The sequence below is a fragment of the Sander vitreus genome, chromosome 13 (assembly GCF_031162955.1).
Source record: "Sander vitreus isolate 19-12246 chromosome 13, sanVit1, whole genome shotgun sequence".
NCBI classification, from domain to species: Eukaryota; Metazoa; Chordata; class Actinopteri; order Perciformes; family Percidae; genus Sander; species Sander vitreus.
The window spans coordinates 24,660,982-24,680,542 of NC_135867.1; the positions used below are offsets into that span (position 1 = coordinate 24,660,982).

General features: G+C 39.9%; 1 protein-coding gene across 2 annotated transcripts; it reads right to left on the reverse strand.

Annotated features, from left to right (window-relative positions):
* Positions 1-444: 444 nt before the first annotated feature.
* On the reverse strand, positions 445-19,116 carry c13h21orf91 (chromosome 13 C21orf91 homolog). 2 transcript variants are annotated; one of them, XM_078265732.1, is made up of 6 exons: positions 19,073-19,116; positions 18,544-18,710; positions 16,366-16,496; positions 5,296-5,787; positions 4,048-4,110; positions 445-3,061 (listed from the first exon to the last, which is right to left on the reverse strand). In XM_078265732.1, exons 3-6 carry the CDS (start codon positions 16,490-16,492, stop codon positions 2,874-2,876), a joined length of 870 nt encoding a protein of 289 aa, XP_078121858.1. In that variant the 5' UTR covers positions 16,493-16,496; positions 18,544-18,710; positions 19,073-19,116; the 3' UTR covers positions 445-2,873. The 2 variants fall into 2 exon arrangements, with proteins under 2 accessions (XP_078121858.1, XP_078121857.1); XM_078265731.1 differs by having other exon boundaries at positions 16,366-16,499; positions 19,073-19,113.
* Positions 19,117-19,561: the final 445 nt, after the last annotated feature.

Consider the following 19,561-nt stretch of genomic DNA (forward strand, 5'->3'; position numbering starts at 1 on the left):
AAATGTTCACAGTATAAAGTACAAAGAATATGTGCATGTGAGGAGATAGTAAAGGTGTGCGTTAATGTAACGCATGACTGTATATACTGTAAGGCCAACATTTCACTTTATACAGTTTACAATGCCAGTAAATCCATGATGTCAGCACACCTGGTACTAATCAGCCAATCATAAATGAACTGAAATATGGGTGGCTACATTATTCAAGCTTTTGACAAAGATATGTTGAAATGCTTCAGTATTTTTGAACATAAATTGTTGCAGTTGATTCGGAGGAGTTGCTGCTGTTCTCCTTTTACATTTTTTTTTGTCAATCGGCCATGTGGAGAAGTAGTCATTTAGTGGCTGGTACATTCCTTTATAATAATGTGAATATCAATCATACCATCGTTCTTATCCCCGCAGCCGAGGCCACAATCGGGAAAACTCCAGCATATCACAGTATGTAGTAAAAATAATTTTATTGAAATATTTTACAAAAAGATACAAAGTGTCACTTAAGCACAAATCACACAGCATGTGTAAGGTCCATGAACACACACAATAAATACTCATCACACAACACAAATGCAGCCTTGCTCAACATTAGAAAACAAATGAAGGAAGAGCAAGGGAAGTGTAACAGGTATGCTTACATCTCCAGTAAAAGATCATGAGCCAACCAAATCCAGGCAGGCAGTCTGGATTTTCTGCTGTGCAGAGGCATAGGCCCAGGCATGTTTCCACAGTATACAAAAAGACACAGCATTCATAATTAAAACATAAATAAAAAAACATACAACTGAAGATTGAGTGACTTACATTAAGGACCAGTAACCTGAATACACTCAAGCACAAGCATACGGTTATCCAAAGAAATCAAGACATGAGCTTAAAATGGAGCTAAAACCTTTAACTTGAAACCCTAAAAGGGGTCGAATTCATTGAATCTCTTACAAAGAGAGCAAAAGAGATGGTGACAATTCTGAGTTTTTTTAAACATTAATCTGAATATAACCTTGTCTTTCCCCAGCTTTATTATACTCGAGTAACTCAGACTCCTCTGAGGAAAACTCAGATAACCAATATTCTTTTAGATATTTCCTATTTAATAAGGCTTCGGATTTATTTGTTTCTTTCTTGCATAGGGTTCCTGAACATGACTGTTAATACCATCCCCTATGTCTCCTTTTGTTCAATAGTCAGGGACCTCCAGAGGCACAGTTAATCTAACTATCCTGTTTGTATTGCTGTAACATCAACTTAGCTCTCACACATCAGTACAGGAGAGTTAACACTGCACATTAAAGAAAAAGGAAAACTGTAAATAAAACAAATCATATAACATACGCTGTGTGTCCTTGAAAACAATTCATTTCCACATCAACACCGTTAGAGAAAAAAAATCTATGGTTCATTATTACACACACTGAACCAAACATAAGAGTAAACCACAAAAGCAACATAGATTTTAAATCAGTTTGGTATTGCATCTTCCTCTGCTAATGGAAAATAGTCAAATGCTTTTACTTCACATGTGATACAGAACAAATACTGACTTTGGTTTGGCAGCTGGATTCTTTTTTTCCCCCAATAGTTAAACCTTTCTTCTTCCGATAGCCCTCATTCAGTGTATAGCCATACCTACGACTTGTGCTTTACAGCTATATAACAGACAGCTCTGTGCTAAAAATCAAGTAAATCTCACCAGCAATAATAGTAACTAGAAATCCAAAAGTTGAACTAAAAACAAAATACCTATCACTTTAAGCCACAGGTATATTAACTGATATTTCCACTTGCTGCTTGCCAACCAGCTGTTACAAAGTATTGGTTTATGGACACTTCCAAAATAGTTATCACCCACACAAATGAAACCCTGCAAAGCTAGTATAGCCTGTTTTTAACGTTCACACTTTGATTGGTCTTTGTTGCAGAGATGCTATAGGGTACTTAAGGGTGTTGTCTTGCACTTTTTGTCCTTTTTTTACTGTTGAATTGGTCTGATCACCACAGTTTTCATAAACTATCAAGTCATATTAGGGCACTTTGAAGGCAAGTCAAAAACGGGTGTTTCATACCATTATATTGCCAGTGTGCAGCTGCAAGAAAAAGCTAAAACCTCATTCATGCTTTACATTAAAGCAGTAATCTAAAGCAGTAACTAGACACTACTGCTGGCAGTGGCTGGTGCTATAAATACGACAGACATCATCCAGCTAATCTGCATCAAGTATTCTGCACTAAGCCAGGTTATAAAATACTGTACTTCACCACTTTCTACAGAGAACCATCAGATGACATACAGAGGAGTATTAAGCAGTGCTAAAACCAATATTTGAATATCCACGTCTGACATGGGAAGGTAAAAAAAAAAAAAAAAAACTTCAAAATGTATCTACAGAAAATGAAAACAACTGAAACAGAAATGTTCAACAGCAAACTAAACAAAATAAAACAAAAACCGCAACCATTTCTGTAAAAGTATGCCATCAAAGTGTTGTTCAGTCTATATTAAGGTAAATCTTAAGAGATGTTCTATATGGATCATGCCCAATATGAACACGTCCTCACCGTGTACCGGGGCCAGGAAACTCTGAGCCCCATTCCACTTGGTATTAACATGCATCCTGGCTACATGAGATGGGTGGGATTCAGGCCGCATGCCAGACCAGCAATCAGTTTTGTACTGCAAACCACCATTAATCCTTGCATCATCACTGCAACCACGAGAACAGAGGCCATGTCAACCCAGCCCTAAATGCTGCTCTAAAGCAGATCTAAGAACTCAACGTCACATTAGTGTCGTAAAAGTCACTCAATATACATAAAGGCTCTTTGAAGTGTTTGTCTAGCTTCCTGGACAGCTGCAGAGACAGAACAGAAGCTCCACCTCACTCCACAGGGCCGCTGCTGCTGCTGCTGCTGCTGCTGCTGGCCTTGACCCCAGCCCTGCTAATGTGCAGCCAGGGCAGTTTGGCACAGTTCTTAAAGAGCTGCTCGATGGCGATGTGACGCACGTGCAGCTCCGATGCCAACGAGTCTTTTTCCTGCACTGCCCCAGTCAGCTCCTCGAAGACCTCTGTGGAGAGAGAGAGAGAGAGAGAGAGAGAGAGAGAGAGAGAGAGAGAGAGAGAGAGAGCGATGCAAAAAATGGGAATCCGTGGCAAACAAGTGAGACAAAGAAAGTTAAGTAATACTGATTACTGAAGGAGCAGAGAGCAAAGACAACATGACCAAAAAATGACCTTCAGTCAAGGATGTCAGTGTGTCAGCTGAGGAACACTAATTTAAAACAGGTTTATGGACATGGAAACATTTTTAATAGAAAATAATTCTTTACATCATACAAATCTTGGGCATTGCTCCTAAATAATATAGGAGCAATAACCTCCCCATCTGTTTTGAGTACAGTCATGAAAATATGTGGAACTGACTGCTGACTGTGTAGGCCACCCACTAAACTTCACTTCATCGGAGGACATCTCACATCAGCTCATGTCATTTCGCTCTTGACATTGGCCAGAGAGACAACCTGGCTCATTTAATCACTAACAACAGAACTCTCTATGACACTGCTACATTTGCCTCGCCATGGTCTAGTGGGTACTTGACCATACGGAGGTCAAATTTAAACTTGCTTGAGAAGAGACGTGTGTTACTGTGTGTAGCAAACAATAGGTCTAACTGATAAAGACTGGAGTGGACAGACAGTCAGGGAATGCCTGAGCAAACACAACAAAGGGCCCCATTCAACACAGCTGGTCACATGGAAGGAGATAATGTGTTGACTCTAGAAGCCTTCCAGTCTATATTAGCCCCTGCTTTATTGAGTCTGTGTATGCTGCAAGTCATAACACTTTCTACTAATACAGCTATTTTCCAGAGGGCAACAATAATCTAATATGGGGATTTATTACAGATAATCATTGCAGATAAGATGACAAAAAAAGACAAAAAGAAAATTTTGATGATTAAAATGCTTGAACTTTATGCCAAGGGTTGTTTTCCCTTCAATCTGCTGTATTGCACAACTTAAAACAGAATGCCAGAAAAAAAAACACATACTTTGAATCTGCATCAGTAGCTGGGAGTTCAGCTGATGGAGTTCGTCCACACTCATTTTAGTCACTAAAAGAAAAACAAACCGTTTTGATTAGACAGTGTAAGGACTACATGCATCTGACTGAGCTCAGTCACTGGATATGTCTTCAGACACATTTATAATAAAAGTTGTTAAATGAGTGATGACCTTCTCGCCATCCGTCATTTTAAAAGGTCAATATAGCTGATCTCACAGCACAGCTGCTGTCATTAATAACCTGTATTTTGACTTATTTTGTGCGACGCTGCCGTGATTGTAAAGTAATTTTTTTCTGCATCTGTAGCTCGGCAGCTTGGCAATGACTGCTGAGAGTGATTATTAAAAATTACGTTTAAAGTTAATAGCCAATACCGGCATACTGTATACAGGAATATCTAAGCGCAAGATATATAAGATATGCAAACAAATATGTGCAAACTGTATACATGTAAAATACCTTAATTTAAAAGCACAGCATTTTAAATAGGGACCAGTGGAAGACTCTCTCACATTTCTGCAGTCTGAAGTCACAAGCAGCTTTAGTAGTGACAAGACTTGAGAAAGCCAAGGGCATACTTTATCTCGAGGTTATAGGAAAATTAACTCTGGAGTGATCGTCTCAGCAAAGAGACAGACCTAGTAAGAATGTATTTTCTATTGAAGGACAAACTAGCTTGGCAGCTCTTTGTGCCATACCTGTCACAGTGAAAGTTGTAGAATACATATGTTGTATCTCTTTAGTGAGTTGGATGAGTAAGACTAGTAGGTTGAGGAATGGGAAGGGTATGGGGAAATGAAGGTCTCTTGTGTTTATTTTATGTTTCTTTTTGCTCCGTTTGTTTAAATTATGTATTTTGTACCAAATGTTTTATATATACTTCCACTTTTCTACAAAAATGAGCACTGATTTGACTATGGTACTGTCTGTACAATAATCTTTGGCTCAATAAAATACATTCAGATAAAAAAAGAATCAATTTTCTATTCCTGTCTTACGGATTTGTCTGCTGCTTTTGAACTAATACATGTTCAGAGGCTTTAGAAATCACACTGAACATTTAAGTTAAGAGAAGAGAGTCAGAGAGAAGAAAGGCACAGAGAACACATTTCTGTAGACATACTGTCGACACTATTCTTCCTTCAAAAGAAGAAAAACTAAAAAAAATCAAACCTTCCACTGCTGCTTCAATTACACACAGATAAAACTGAAGTTACTACTTAAATGTGCTCACATTCCTCTCTGCTGTGGCCCAGGTGCCTGTGCTGTCTCTGACCTCCTCCTGACAATTGGTTCCTGCTGTGTAGACCTTTCCAGCTATCGGATTGTGACTCCTGCAGCAGCCCCAGCTCTTCCACTGTGTGGCACTCCAACATCCTCATGGTGTAATCAGGCAGCCCTGTTGCCTTGCCCCTGTCCCAGCAGGGCGTGTAGCGGGGCACCTGGGCATCCGACTGGGGCAGCAGCTTGCGGTCACTCTGCTGGCTGTAACAAAGAAGCTTGGCCCCTCGTCTGCTGGGGCCGTTGGAGGAGACAGAGTCTTTGTTCTGGGCATACTGGATGATGCGGTTCAATTTCTGGCTGAAGGCCAGCTTCATGCCCTCGTAGGCACTTTGGGAGACTTTGGAACGTGACAGCTTCTGGTTGGCGATGAGGTGGCATTTCTCAAAGCAGTCTCTGTGGCCGCGCAAGGACTTTGAGTGCAACAAGGTAGCAGAGGAGACACCTGCATTCATACAGAAAGAAAGCAATGAGCCAATAGGTACAATACAACTGAAGGCTACAGCCACACAAACCGTTTGGCAATGTTATGAGTGTTACAGTGAACTCCAAGATGCAGGGTCCTTTATCCATAAAAAGATTGATTATAAAATAGTTGACAAGAAATAAAGCAGTGATCTCAACAAGTGAACAACAACAGTACTGACCTATTGCCACAGCAAAAGTAAACCAGTATGAAAGCAAGCTAAACTAGCAGATTGACCTATCGCAATCTCTCTGTGAAAGCTGCTTAGTGTGCAGTGGATTAGCCAGGAGAGCGTTGAGATAGCAGGGATAACAGATTAACACAGTCTCAATGCAAACACATAAAGCATATTTTGAACATTTTTACTAGGCAACGGAAGAAAGGAAGGTGCACCGAGTGTCTCTGTCCACATGAAGCAGCATTTCATTCAAATGAAATGATCAGTTTTTTAATATACCTGTACTTGTCAAACAACAAGAAAGATGCAAATTATTTTCTTATTGTTATATGAAAATAATTGTTTGTGTGAAAACATATAAAAGACCTAAGTATTTATATATGAGCCAGTTTTAACCTGGGTCCCAGACCTTTCTGGTCTAAAAGGAAGCAGGATAAGAACTTCAGTACGTGGGCTGATGTTTTATATAAGACTACATCCCTTGAAAGTACCTCTACAGGAAGAACAAGTGCTTACTGGATCTGGTCAGAAACAGGTCACATTGGAACCATTTTAGCATGCACAGAGGAACTAACCTCTGAGTAAAATGGGCCAGATCTAGATAAACAAAGGGAGGCTGAAGGTGAAAGAGAACGAAAGTGAAAACTGTGTGCGCAAGAGATAGTGATGGCCTTCTTTTCACAGCCTGCATTTCTCAGCACACAGACGTCTGTGTTGGAGCCTGGGGTGAGGAGATTAATCACTGTTGTCCATAGATTTAAGAGCTCACTTGGGCAAGTTTAGCTGGCATGCATCTCTCAGCGCTTCACCAGCAGACGTATGAGCACAGGAACATTAGCACAAGGACATTACTACACAGAGCCCTCATGTTTAGTGTGGTCTGCAGGGCCTTTATTAAACATGTAAAACCTCCTTTAAGTACAAATTTGTTGTAAAGACAAATGTCTTGTGATATTTCTGTCCCATGTCATTTCCCTACATGTCTTTTGAAAAGTTGCTGTATGCCTGCAGGATCAAAGCAAATAGTCCATACCTAACGTGGGTCAGTAGGTTTATCTTATATGCCTCAGAACATAGGAAGGTTTTAGACCATTACACAACTGTGTACACAGAGGTCTATTCTTAGCTTTTGCATATCTGTGGTCAGACCTGAGTGCCTTGAAAAACATCTTTACAAGAGATTAGTCTTGTAAGGGAACTATAAGGCATCATGTGTGAGAAGATATACCTGTTGATTGGCCAATAAACCTCCAGATGCTTTACTAATAGCTGCAGGAGCTTTCTGGCTATCAAAGAGAAACAGCCATGTTATAATCTATGTCTCAGTCCTTAGACTACCATAACAATACACTGACTACCACTTGCCTAGCAGAAAAATCATTGGCCCACAACCAGGCCAGTGCACTACCAGCCAAAGACCTCACTCCAGCTAAGCAGCTTAGCACTAGGGTCTTTCATGGCAGCACACACACACACACACACACACACACACACACACACACACACACACACACACACACACACACACACACACACACACACACACACACACACACACACACACACACACAGGAGATGAATCCACATTGTTCAGCTGTGACAGCTAGAGACATTAAGCACAACAACACTGGCGACCAATGAGTCAAGTCTGTGCTTTGTCTCTCGTTTCACTAAATGACAGACGCATGCTTAGGTTTGACTTAAAATATAAACACCCTGGTGTTATTCATTGTTTTCAGTTGTTTCAGAGAGCATATGTACATAATTATAATTATACACCACTTAAATCACAAGAGCCAGAGCCTTGATCAAATCAGAAATCAAACTCCTGATATGAAAAGAAAACAATGTTATAAGTATGCTTACGTCTTAAGTCAGGGATTTAACAGGGAGCATCTTTGACTATGTTTTATCTGCAAATTAAGGGTTATGCTATATTCCAGGTGAACTGAAAACAAAAAAATATAAAAATCTCATTTCAAAGGAAATGTAAGAATTTTGGTATGGAAAAGTTTAGAAACTGGTGGAGCAGCACTAAAACTCAGAGGTAGAAAGATGCCTGTTAGGTTGGATAATACTAATAATTGTAAAGTAACCAAAGAAACTCTTCCAACTCAACACAGTGTTTCCTTTAGGATTTGTTTTAGCAGTGGGGGCAGGTCCGCACCCATATATAAATAATAATATAAATATAATATAAATAATGCACCTAAAATACAAACGTGGGCGAGGGCGTTGATCAATCGCTATCGAATCAACAGCCACGTGAAATTTAGCTCGCAGGTCAAGAATATAAACAATGCAAGACCAGGCTTAAATGCACTGACAACATAAGTTACATTTCTCAAGGATTTACACACACAGTCTCAAATGGCTAGTTATCCTCGTGTATCCGCGCTATTCTCCGACATGCACTCTAACAATGCAGCCCTATTTCTGATACCGTGGGGGGCAGAAATGTTGCCGTAGGGGGCCGCCACGGTCAAATCAACATAGAGGAAACACTGCAACAGCATAATAATCCACAGGCTATTAATAAATTATTAGAAAAGGAGATTCCCCATAAAAAATGATAACAAAAGTTAACCATTATATGACAGACTTAGCATAACAACATATAATTGATCTAAAAATGTAATTATCATAAATCAGGCTAATCCTGTCATAACATAATTAATACTTTTACAATGGAAATCATCTTTTATGGAATAAGTAAATAATTCCAGCCACTTATGAATGGAAACAAACATGATTTACAGTGGCACTCATAAGTTTATGAACCCATGGCATGGTTTTATTTCAGTTAGCCTAATAGCTGGTTTGATTTGCATTGAGAGATGATTTTATGGAAAGTACCCCATGCCAATCTCTAGTGGTCTATGGTGAAGGGGATGTGATGATGTGGGGGGGGGCTATTTTAATTCCAAAGGCCAAGGGAACTGTATCAGGATCATAGTATCCTGGATCCATGAAATAACTGGCCTTTAAAAATAAACATCTGCCTGCCTCTATGGGAATTTAACATAGGGGTGTACTGACTTATGCCCCCTGTATTTTAAGGAAGAACATTTATTTATTTACGATAGAAAGATTGGATTTTTTTCTCATTTTTTTAATTAAGGCATTAAGATCAATTTCCAAAAGATGATTTTTTTTTTTTTTATTCCTCTTTTTAGTCTTTAGTATGGGTTCATAAACGTATGAGTGCCACTGCATACAGTGTTCAAATACTAACAAATGTATGTTTTATTAACTTTGAAAAAAAGTAATATTCTGTACTTGTAAAAGCCCAACTGGCAGCTACCTTCAGATGTGGTGTATAACTGTGTACAGTAGTAGTAAGTGTCAGTGACACTTATTCTTTAAGGAAGAGCAATGTAAACTATTTCCCTTTTTAAAGTCAAATCATACATTTGAGTTATCAAGGCATAATTGTTAGTCATGATAGCAAACAATGTAGGAAACCTTGTATACAAGGTCCAGACTGTTACAATTATGCAAAGGCTCTATTAACATAGACATTGGCAAATAGAAGAACCCTGTATTACAAGTCACAGGTTACTGCAAAATGCATCTTAACACTGCTGTTACTACCAACAAGCCAGTTCAATGAAACTGATTTCAGTCAGACGCACATTAAACCACAAACAAGAGCTTGCTTATACGTTAAGGCTACCTTGTCCTCTGCTTGTGTTCTGCAGGGTAGACTAGATACAGTCAACCTTTGGTAAACTGATAGTGTAACAGAGATGGTACATGGCTACCTTTGCGGTGGATGCTGTCTGACATTCACATCCTCAATGTACATCACTCCAAGGTGGCAGAAAATAATTGTCTTTATAGAAGTAGTTGCTCTGCTATCACATTCAGTGGTTTAGATGATGTGAATGAGTAAGGCTGCATTGATATAGCCTAAGGCGCTCCGGCGATTTGCCGCAGGGTTGTGAAGCGGTGTGGGAGTGTCACTTAAATGGCCCATTGGTGTGACGTCCTGTTGTCTTATTGAAGAAAGGTAAACTTTATTTCACAATTATTGTTTTCTGACCGCACTTGAAGGCAGCTTCATTTCATGGAAAAAGAGAAAAAGAAAAGAGATGGAGGGACTGTGCTTTGTGCTGGAGCTTTTTGCAGGAAACAATTAGCTGTTGCACAAACTCCTGAGCAGTTAAGCGCTTGTGATTTTTTTTTTAAGACTTTCTTCTGGCAGGGATGATTACTATTTACTGTACGGGTTGCGCACTGCCTCAAAACGGACCAACACGTCTGATTGCTGGTTACATAATTGGCCACCGCAGCATGACGTCGGGTTGCATTTTACCAAAAGTAGATTCTATCTAAATTTTGTTTTTTCGGCACATCCTGCAGCCCCCACCGGCGCGGCCTCAATGCACTAACCCCACAACCCCCCGCACTACGCCTACATTTAGAATGGCAGGACAGGAATTTTCGCCGAAGAGCCCGAAGCTATGTGAACCCGGCCTTAGTTTAGAGCTTCACAAACCTATGGTGAACGAGCTAATTATTTTAGACACAGAACACATATAAACAATAAAAAATATCAACCCCATGAGACAATTAACATACTTGTGAGGCTAATGAAGGGAATACACTTTGAAAATGGGGCTATTTATTCAAACCAATGATAGATTCACACGGAAAGCAGTATGTACATAACCGGGACCATGCAGTAGGTTCAGCAAATCTCTGGACCCCAACTGTGCTCAAACATACAGCTACCACAGGCAGCAACATAATTAGTCCTCTGTACATCCCAGGGTGAAGAGTTCACCAACAATGTATGAGCTACAATAGCCCCTGTAGAGCAGCAACCAGAATCAGCACCAGCTGCATTATTCAGCCTCTGCCTGTTGGAATTTTCTGTTTTTCTCACTCCAAACCCAGCTGGTAATGCTACCGGGTCTCAGCAAAAAATCAGCCTGTATTATGTGAGCAGATAAAGGATTAAAGGTGCTGGGCTTGAACCTGGCAGCTCAGCAGACATCTTGTCTGACAAGGAGCCAGAGAAGACCAAAAGACTGTGTGAGAGGCTGGAGGTTACAATACTAGTGTCAAATCCCTCAGGTGTTTACATAGCACAGCTTGTCACATCCAATAAGGCCGGTTCAAAAAGCCCTGCCTGGTTTGAAATATGCTGCACTGAGCAATCAGATTCAAACAGTAAAGTCTGATGAATATGTGATACGGTCATTAATTTGGCCATTTTTGATGGTTTAAAAACTTAGAAGAGAGAGAGCTTGTTAGCATTGTGAACTTTAGTGGTAACAGACCTCTGCTATGAAACATACGTCTTCTTTGAGCAAATAAACTTTTACATGCCTTGCAGCTTTCAAATGAATCTTTATTGACAATTATCAATATCCAGAACAGCAGGCAGGGACCAACTGGAAGCCAGGTGGCCCAGGTGAGTGAGCTAAACATGGAGCTAACTAATGCTCCGTTTGCACTGATGCCATCAGCGGTGTTAGCGAGCCCAGTTTCCTCCCCCCTCTCTCTCCCTTTGTGATCTGCTGATCAGTGGTATGAGAAATAACAGACGCAGAATGCTGTGATTGACCAATAAGAATCAAGTATTTAACCAAGCCGTCTAATAAAAATAGATAATAGGCTAATTTAATTTTAGGGGCCCCACTATTTCTTTATAATGACTTTTGCACATGTACCTACTCATGTGAAGAAGAATACCAATGATTGGAGAGTGGCTGAACTGGCTCTTGGTATGGCCTCTGCACTAGCTCTCTTGTTTTCTGTTGTACCGTGTTGACACTCAAGGCTGTGTAGTCCACAGCTCAGATGGTGCAGTAAGCAAAAAGAAAAGAAAGGTCTGAAAGAAGAAATGCCCTGTCAGGCAGAGGTTGAGCAATATATAAATAGACACAATTTCTATTCAGTATTTTTTTGATTGAAACAGCACACACAGGCCAAAGCAGTTTCCTTAGGAAACAACCACTTGGAGCTACAACAAAGACCGCACTTCCTGAACATTCATCCTGCGTCGAACTGTGCTCATGCTTTTGCCACAAACAGCCTTCACATACTTCTGCAATCTGCACCTGGTGATACTGTGGGCTGAAGCCTTGCTGATAAACAACTCTGCACCCTGTCAACACAAGCACCTGGCTCCAAGCCCATACATAGCATTCAGTCATGTGAACAAATTAGGACACCCATGCTAAAGTTGACTAAAAAGAGGAATAAAAAAATAATCTTTAGGAAATTGATCTTAATGCCTTAATTAACAAAATGAGGAAAAATCCAATCTTTAAGGACACCAATTTTCTTTGTGAATGAATAATGTATCGTAAATAAATAAATGTTCTTCCTTAAAATACAGGGGGCATAAGTCAGTACACCCCTATGTTAAATTCCCATAGAGGCAGGCAGATTTCTATTTTTAAAGGCCAGTTATTTCATGGATCCAGGATACTATGCATCCTGATAAAGTTCCCTTGGCCTTTGGAATTAAAATAGCCCCACATCATCACATGCCATCTAGAGATTGGCATGGTTTTATTTCAGTTAGCCTAACAGCTGGTTTGATTTGCATTGAGAGATGATTTTATGGAAAGTACCCCATGAAAATCTCTAGGTATGGTGAAGGGGATGTGATGATGTGGGGGGGCTATTTTAATTCCAAAGGCCAAGGGAACTTTATCAGGATCATAGTATCCTGGATCCATGAAATAACTGGCCTTTAAAAATAGAAATCTGCCTGCCTCTATGGGAATTTAACATAGGGGTGTACTTACTTATGCCCCCTGTAATTTAAGGAAAAACATTTATGTATTTACGATACATTATTCATTCACAAAGAAAATTGGTGTCCTTAAAGATTGGATTTTTCCTCATTTTTTTTAAGTAAGGCATTAAGAGCAATTTCCAAAAGATGATTTTTTTATTCCTCTTTTTAGTCTTTAGCATGGGTGTCCTAATTTGTTCACGACTGTATATAATCTATTGAAATCTGAAGATGACAAATTATTTGATTATTGGTGGATCTTGTTTGTGTTTAAGTTGATGAACAGTACTGAGTAAGTACATTTTAACTGTGAAAACTGTGTGTCTAGCGTTTAAACAGACATGTCTGAACAACCCCATGTCGTGCAAGCCTCCAAGCAGAGCGGAGGGAGGATGTGGGTGGAAATGAATATTTAAGATTAAGCAATTAACTCATACTGGGCCTGCTCTCTCCCGTGACAAAGCTACACCGTTGCAGTGGCCAGTGGTTGGTGAGCATCACAGCACCAACAACAATGCGTTTAGAGTTATTTTAAAAATAACAAAAAAACAGGGGCCCTCCACTGAGGGTGCTACTCAACCTGTGAAACCAGTTGTTTTGTGACTCTGGAAGGAGAAGGTTTGGAAAAAAATAATCCTGATGATGTCATTCGATCCCAGGGATTAAAAAACAAGATATTTCTGCTTCTGCTGCTCCAATTGTCACCATTCCTTTGTTAATCTGTATCTTGTAAATCCCACTGATTTATGGAAGTGCAATACTAAATCACTGGAGTACCCCTTTCACAAGGACATTCAGAATCTGATGTGATTTTAATAAAAACAGCAATGCATCAAATATGCTTGGGTGGGTTTTCCTTATAATAATGGGTGAAAACAAATACTACCTACCTGGTTCACTTCGAGAAATCCAGTTCATTGCATGTCCCGCATGAACCGTTTGTTTCTCTTTACAAACAATACTGATTACATTAAACAGACATATTTTGACAATCACGTTGGCTCATCTTCAGCACCACTTGGCAGAAAAGCAGTACTGTACTATATTTATACATTTACACCCGGAACAAATTTTTTTTTACCAAATAGTCAACAAGTATGATTAATCTAAGTATTATTTAAAGTATCTAGAAGTACTGCCTTTTGTACACCAATTAATAAAGAAAAAGAGTATTGTAGATGTTCTTTAGGGAGATGACATTTTCCAAACTACTGCAATAAATGGACTTGATAACAGTTCACAGCTCTTGGTATATTCTAACTAAAAAACAAGATTTCTATTAAATATTCAAAACAAGCATATAGCAAGAAGGCAATGAATATTCAGGAGAAGCAATTCACCCTTGAGATAGCATGATGTGGTTAAGAACAGGCAGGCATTAGGAAGGTGTGTTTGTGTGGGAGATAAAGACCATCTTCTCCCCTTCATATGTTTTGTACACCGTTGTGTAGACTTTTGTTCTCTTCTCCTTTAACGAAGGATGCACAGGATGAATGAGTACTATGGCTATTAAGTCTACATGAGCAGTCAGCGGGCACACGGCTTGGCCTTAGTTTCCACTGAGCCATGCCTAAAGTAGCAACATTCAGATGGCAAGCTCCCCTCCCACCAATTAAATGCTGAGCTGCATCAGAAACACATGCTTGTCTGCAAACCCCCCCTCTTCTCCCCTAGACACTAATAGTTACATACATGCCATATCAAAACCTGTACCCCCAGAAGAACACAATGGTATTGATGCAGTTTGAGAAGTCTTGTCTGACACAACTGGTACCTAGGGTGCCTCTGTTTTGTCTGAAAAATGTAAAGCTTAGGGAACCGGGAACCTGACTTTTTTTCTACCTGCACAGAGCATCCTGGCTGAAACAGTAAATATATATACTATAATATATAGTTTTAAAACATGCAACAGCAGGGATAAATGTGTAAACAAATGAAACATGCTACATATTACACTGATCACTCCTCTACTAAGGCTGTTTTAGAAAGTCTTATAATATCAGTTATAATTAGGCTTTTGACATTACTGTATGTACTGTACATGCTAGCAAACCCAGGCTGCATCCTATTTACATTATTTGTTCTGCTGAATGGGGATTAATGAACTTGCAAACACTTACTAACACAACTTTAAGTACTGTTCTAACAACGCTTGTATGAGACTGTGGCTGAAGACTCTTTTACAGCACATAAAGAGCAGAGTGATTAATCAATACCCCTCATACTCAGTTCCCTTATACCATAACAAAATAATGCATATGCATAGGCTGTCAACAGAATTATATACTCATTCTGGGAGCTCTTAGACAGATATATTGCGGCGTTTTACCAGTCGTACACAATCATGCACACACACACACACACTTCTTGCAGAAAAGAGCCTTTGTGGATCTATGAGAGGAGTGCCAAATGAGATTCTTCTTCAAATAGGCCACTCATTAATTAAGGGATGAAAAAACTTCAAACGCATGCTCTTGAGTTAGAGTGGCACATCAAACGGGAGAACCACAATGCCCTGCTTTAAAGAGGGCTTTGGTCCTACAGGCCTATTACCCCTACAAATATCCTATATGTTGTTGCTGGAGAAGATAAAAGAAGTGTTTGTGGAGGGCAATCATATGAGACATTAACAAATCGGAAAGGTTCTGGGGCTGTATTGCACCTCTTGTGGCAAGTGCATATTCGCTATCATGTGAACTGATGATCAAAAAGAATCTGGATGTTTCTGCAAAACTGATTTATTGTGTGATTCAAATGCTGGAGACTCTGATCTATCCACATCAAATTACCCACTGCTCGACCGCGGTGCCCCGTCCTCCTTTTTCCATTGCAGATTTAGTACCGCATCCTTTTGGGGGAGTGTCATAACGACGCTGCAGGAAACTGCCATGACCTAACGCGACACACACACACACACACACACACACACACACACACACACAACGTCGAAGGTGTGTTGTTTTTGACTCTCGGCATGTGGCTGTTTGCCAGAAGACAAATTTTGTTTCAAAAGAAGCTGGAGGCAGCAAAAAAAAAAACCCTGCTGGCTAAACTATTTAAAAATGGCGGTTTTGTTCAGGACACCCCCGTCTGTCGCTAGCAATGATGACGCAGTGATTAGTGACGATTCTCTCAGACCAATCAGTAGTCTGCAGGTTTTCACGTCACCTTTTGGTATCACCTCAGCTCGCTTGGAACCTCGACGGAGGTGATACTAAAAAAAGGAACCAGGACTTTCGGCAGGAACCAGGGACTTTTTATCATAAGGGAAAACCTAAAAAGGCGAGTAGAGTCGAGGCGAGTCGAGCAGGTACCATGTAGTGGAAAAACGCTTTATGTGAAACTGCTGGAGATTGAGATGAATATTAAATCCTAATCCCATCAGAAGGACATCTTTGAGTGTGGGTGTTCAGGAGATAAAAAATACTGTATGGAAAGGTCATGCTGTGGTTAAAAATAAAAGAATAATCTGTAAGAAGCTACACTGCATACTGTAACCTGCGGGTTGCTTTAAAACATTAGCAATATGAGCTGTATGTGAAGAGGCCCTCAACATCACTTTGTTTGCTCTTCACTCTAATGAACAAAACAAGCAATAGTCACCCCTTATCCTGTGTCTTACCTTCAATGCTGAGTTCAAAGCACACATGGCAGAATGACATGGTCCCTGTGTCCGTCTCTAGCTTGCAGACACTGCAGATATTGTCATCATTCAGATCAATGTTCACAAACTGCTCCTCTTCATCCATTGTGCTTCTGGGGAAAAAAACAGCCAGTGAATATAATAATAATTAATACCGCAAAGGGAAATTACAATGTTTTCACTCTGTTATTAGAATACATATTACACACAGGCCTGAAATACACACACATGCTCAATACCTATACATGCACTAATGGCTGTCGATGGACAGGCGGGTTCGGTGCCTTGTTCGAGAGCACCTTGGCAGTGCCCAGCTACCAGGTCCGTATGGGGACTTGAACCTCCGCTTCCCAACCCAACGCCCTACAGACTGAGCCCCTGCCACCCCAAAGAGGGCACATGGCTAACTACCTGCAAACCACCAATAGACTGCAAACCACCAAGCTTTTTTTGTTAATTGGGTAACATTTTCAAATAAACCTATTAAAAATGCATTTTCGGTAGTGTCAGAGGGGGAATATATTTTGGTACACACTGTTTCTGCTCCAGAATACAGTAAAAGAGGCAGTGTCCTATATGTTATCGATAAATTACCAGACAAGCTGATGAAATGGTACAGCTAACTGCTGACACAGCAGAATGAACAGGACGATCAGTCTCTCACTAATCACTGTGCCAACATGCTATTTGATCCCATGGTGTTAAACCCAATCTGATGACACCCACGCACAGAAACAACTATCCAAACATTAGCAGTCATATCTTAAAACAACGTTTTCTCTATGGGAAAATAGCATACATTTCAAGACCGTTCAAGTATTGATGACTTTGTTTTATGAAAGGTGGCATGTACGGAAAGTAGGATTTACTTCAAAAGATTGAGAGTAGAGAAAAGAAAAATGACTGCTGTGTGCAACTCTATTCTGGTTTTACAGTATGTGAACTACCCAAAGCCCAAGATTAACCAAAACTACCTGTGGGAAACACATTTGGTCAGCTGTATAACATCCATAAACTGGCAAAAATCTTTAACTGTCAGAAAGCAGAAGCAACTAAAGACTAAAGGAAAGATAAACATCTGCTCTGGTGTAGGTTTCCCCACAAAACATTTAGTAATATGAGTGTCAGTGTGGCAATATCATACCGCAAGATACAATGTAGTGCTATCTGTAACACTCATTTGTCAACCACTAATCAGAATATACAACCCTATACCGTTAGAATGCTTTTAATTGGATTTGAGAAACTAGGGACTATAGTAACGTTAAGTTTAATGTTTCTCTAGAAAATGCAACTTGTCCTACTTTATCAATGCTGATAAAAAAGGTTTTCAAGGTTGTTGACTTCCCTTGGGGAAATGAATTCCACCAGTGGCCATGACAACTATAAAGGACAAAGCTTTGCCACAAAATGAAAATGAAAAGAAAAACAGACTAATTAATTTAAAGAAAGACATTTTTTAGTGCAACTGTTTTCAAAAGCCAAACACGCTCTCACCCCTGCCTTGTGACATGCCACAATAATCATTTCAAGGATGCTACAGGTCAATGAGCGCGGGTTATAACAGTTCTGAGTCATATTGAGAGCTCTGGTTGCCTGCGGTTTTTAAGAACATGAAGCCCTTTAAGCCAGAAGCAGCACAGCGAAACAACATTTGACAGAGTTCTTTAACTGTTCTGGGGGTTATATTATCCCTATTTACAAGCTTTCAGTGCTCCAAATCCAAGAAATGCAAGTTAAAACACTATAATACGTTATATTAATACTAGCGTTAACAGTCTGTCACTCAACAGTGAAGAATAGCCAGATGACAACGATAACAGGGCTCGGATTTCACTTAAACTTTTCATTTCGTTGGATTCATATACAGTTAACCTTGGCCATAACGCATTTTTTCTTCTTGTCGGCAGTTTAATTGACTTAAAGTGTGTAGAAAGGTATTTCGGCTCAAGGGAGTTGAAGTAACCCGAGTGTCTATGTACATACCGTTAAACAAATGCTTGCTAACAAGAAGTTAAGCTAGCAGCCCACTGGCATCATCTGAGTAACGTTACTCTAGTCTGGCTGATTCGTGACCGTTATTTGGCTGTGTTAAACAGCGAGGTATCCAACAAAATAAAGGTGCCACCTTCAAGACACCACTTTTGTGAAACTCACCGTTATCTTGAAGAGTAGCGTTAACGTTGCGTCTGCGGACAGCTATTCCTTTTGTGTACTGTGGACCCCTCGGTTCTCCTTCGCCACAGTGAGCACACACAAACATCAGCGCGAGCGCGTCATAGCAAGATACAGGAACCTCTTTCCCCTCTCAGCGGAATGACCCACTAGTTTATTTTTAAGGGGTGACAAGAATCATCAACAGATAAATTACCCACGACTCTGCCCCTAGTAAAACACAAACCACATATAAATTATTGGTCGAGGAAATACGTATAATTACTTCATGGAAATAGATTGGTTTCATTACACAAGACGCCTCTGAGAGCAGTAGCCGGGAATATACCCCTACGGTTGAATTAAGTTAATTCTTCCTAGCGTCATCAAAACCATGATAAAAATATTTCCCTATCGTTCAGAAAGGACGAATTCTATTTATGGTATAGCCTACCTACACAAAGTAATCAATACAATATAGTAACAGAAAAGCATTTCCCCCTTGTTGTATAAATTGTATGAGGTTGCAGACCTGTATTTCAGACGACTCTTCCATCTTCAGCATATTCGGTTCTGTTCTCCTTCACATGAAGTCACACGTGGGGAATTCCCGCGAAAGACGAAAGCCCGATTGGAAGCCACATCCAGGAACAGCCAATTACTAGTAGGCCTATATCTATTACTAGTAACTGTGCCATTGCTATTTGGGATTAGCTGATTTAGCATACATTGTTCTTCTGGTGCCTTTGTCACGATTTACTTTATTGTCCCACATTGTAGGAAATTTGCATTGGGCTTTCACCCATCCATTAAACATATTCCACATAGGCTAAAAGACAAGGGTAAAACAGTTACATAAAAGTAGAACCACATCCAAGGACATATTAATAAAACAAACACTGATGCTAAAATATTTTTTAATTGGAGTTTGGGACTGCATTTCTAAATTACTTTACTTTCTCATTACAAACAACAACAGCTAGAACTGGAACATAACCCATCACTTGTTGTGATGTAAGCC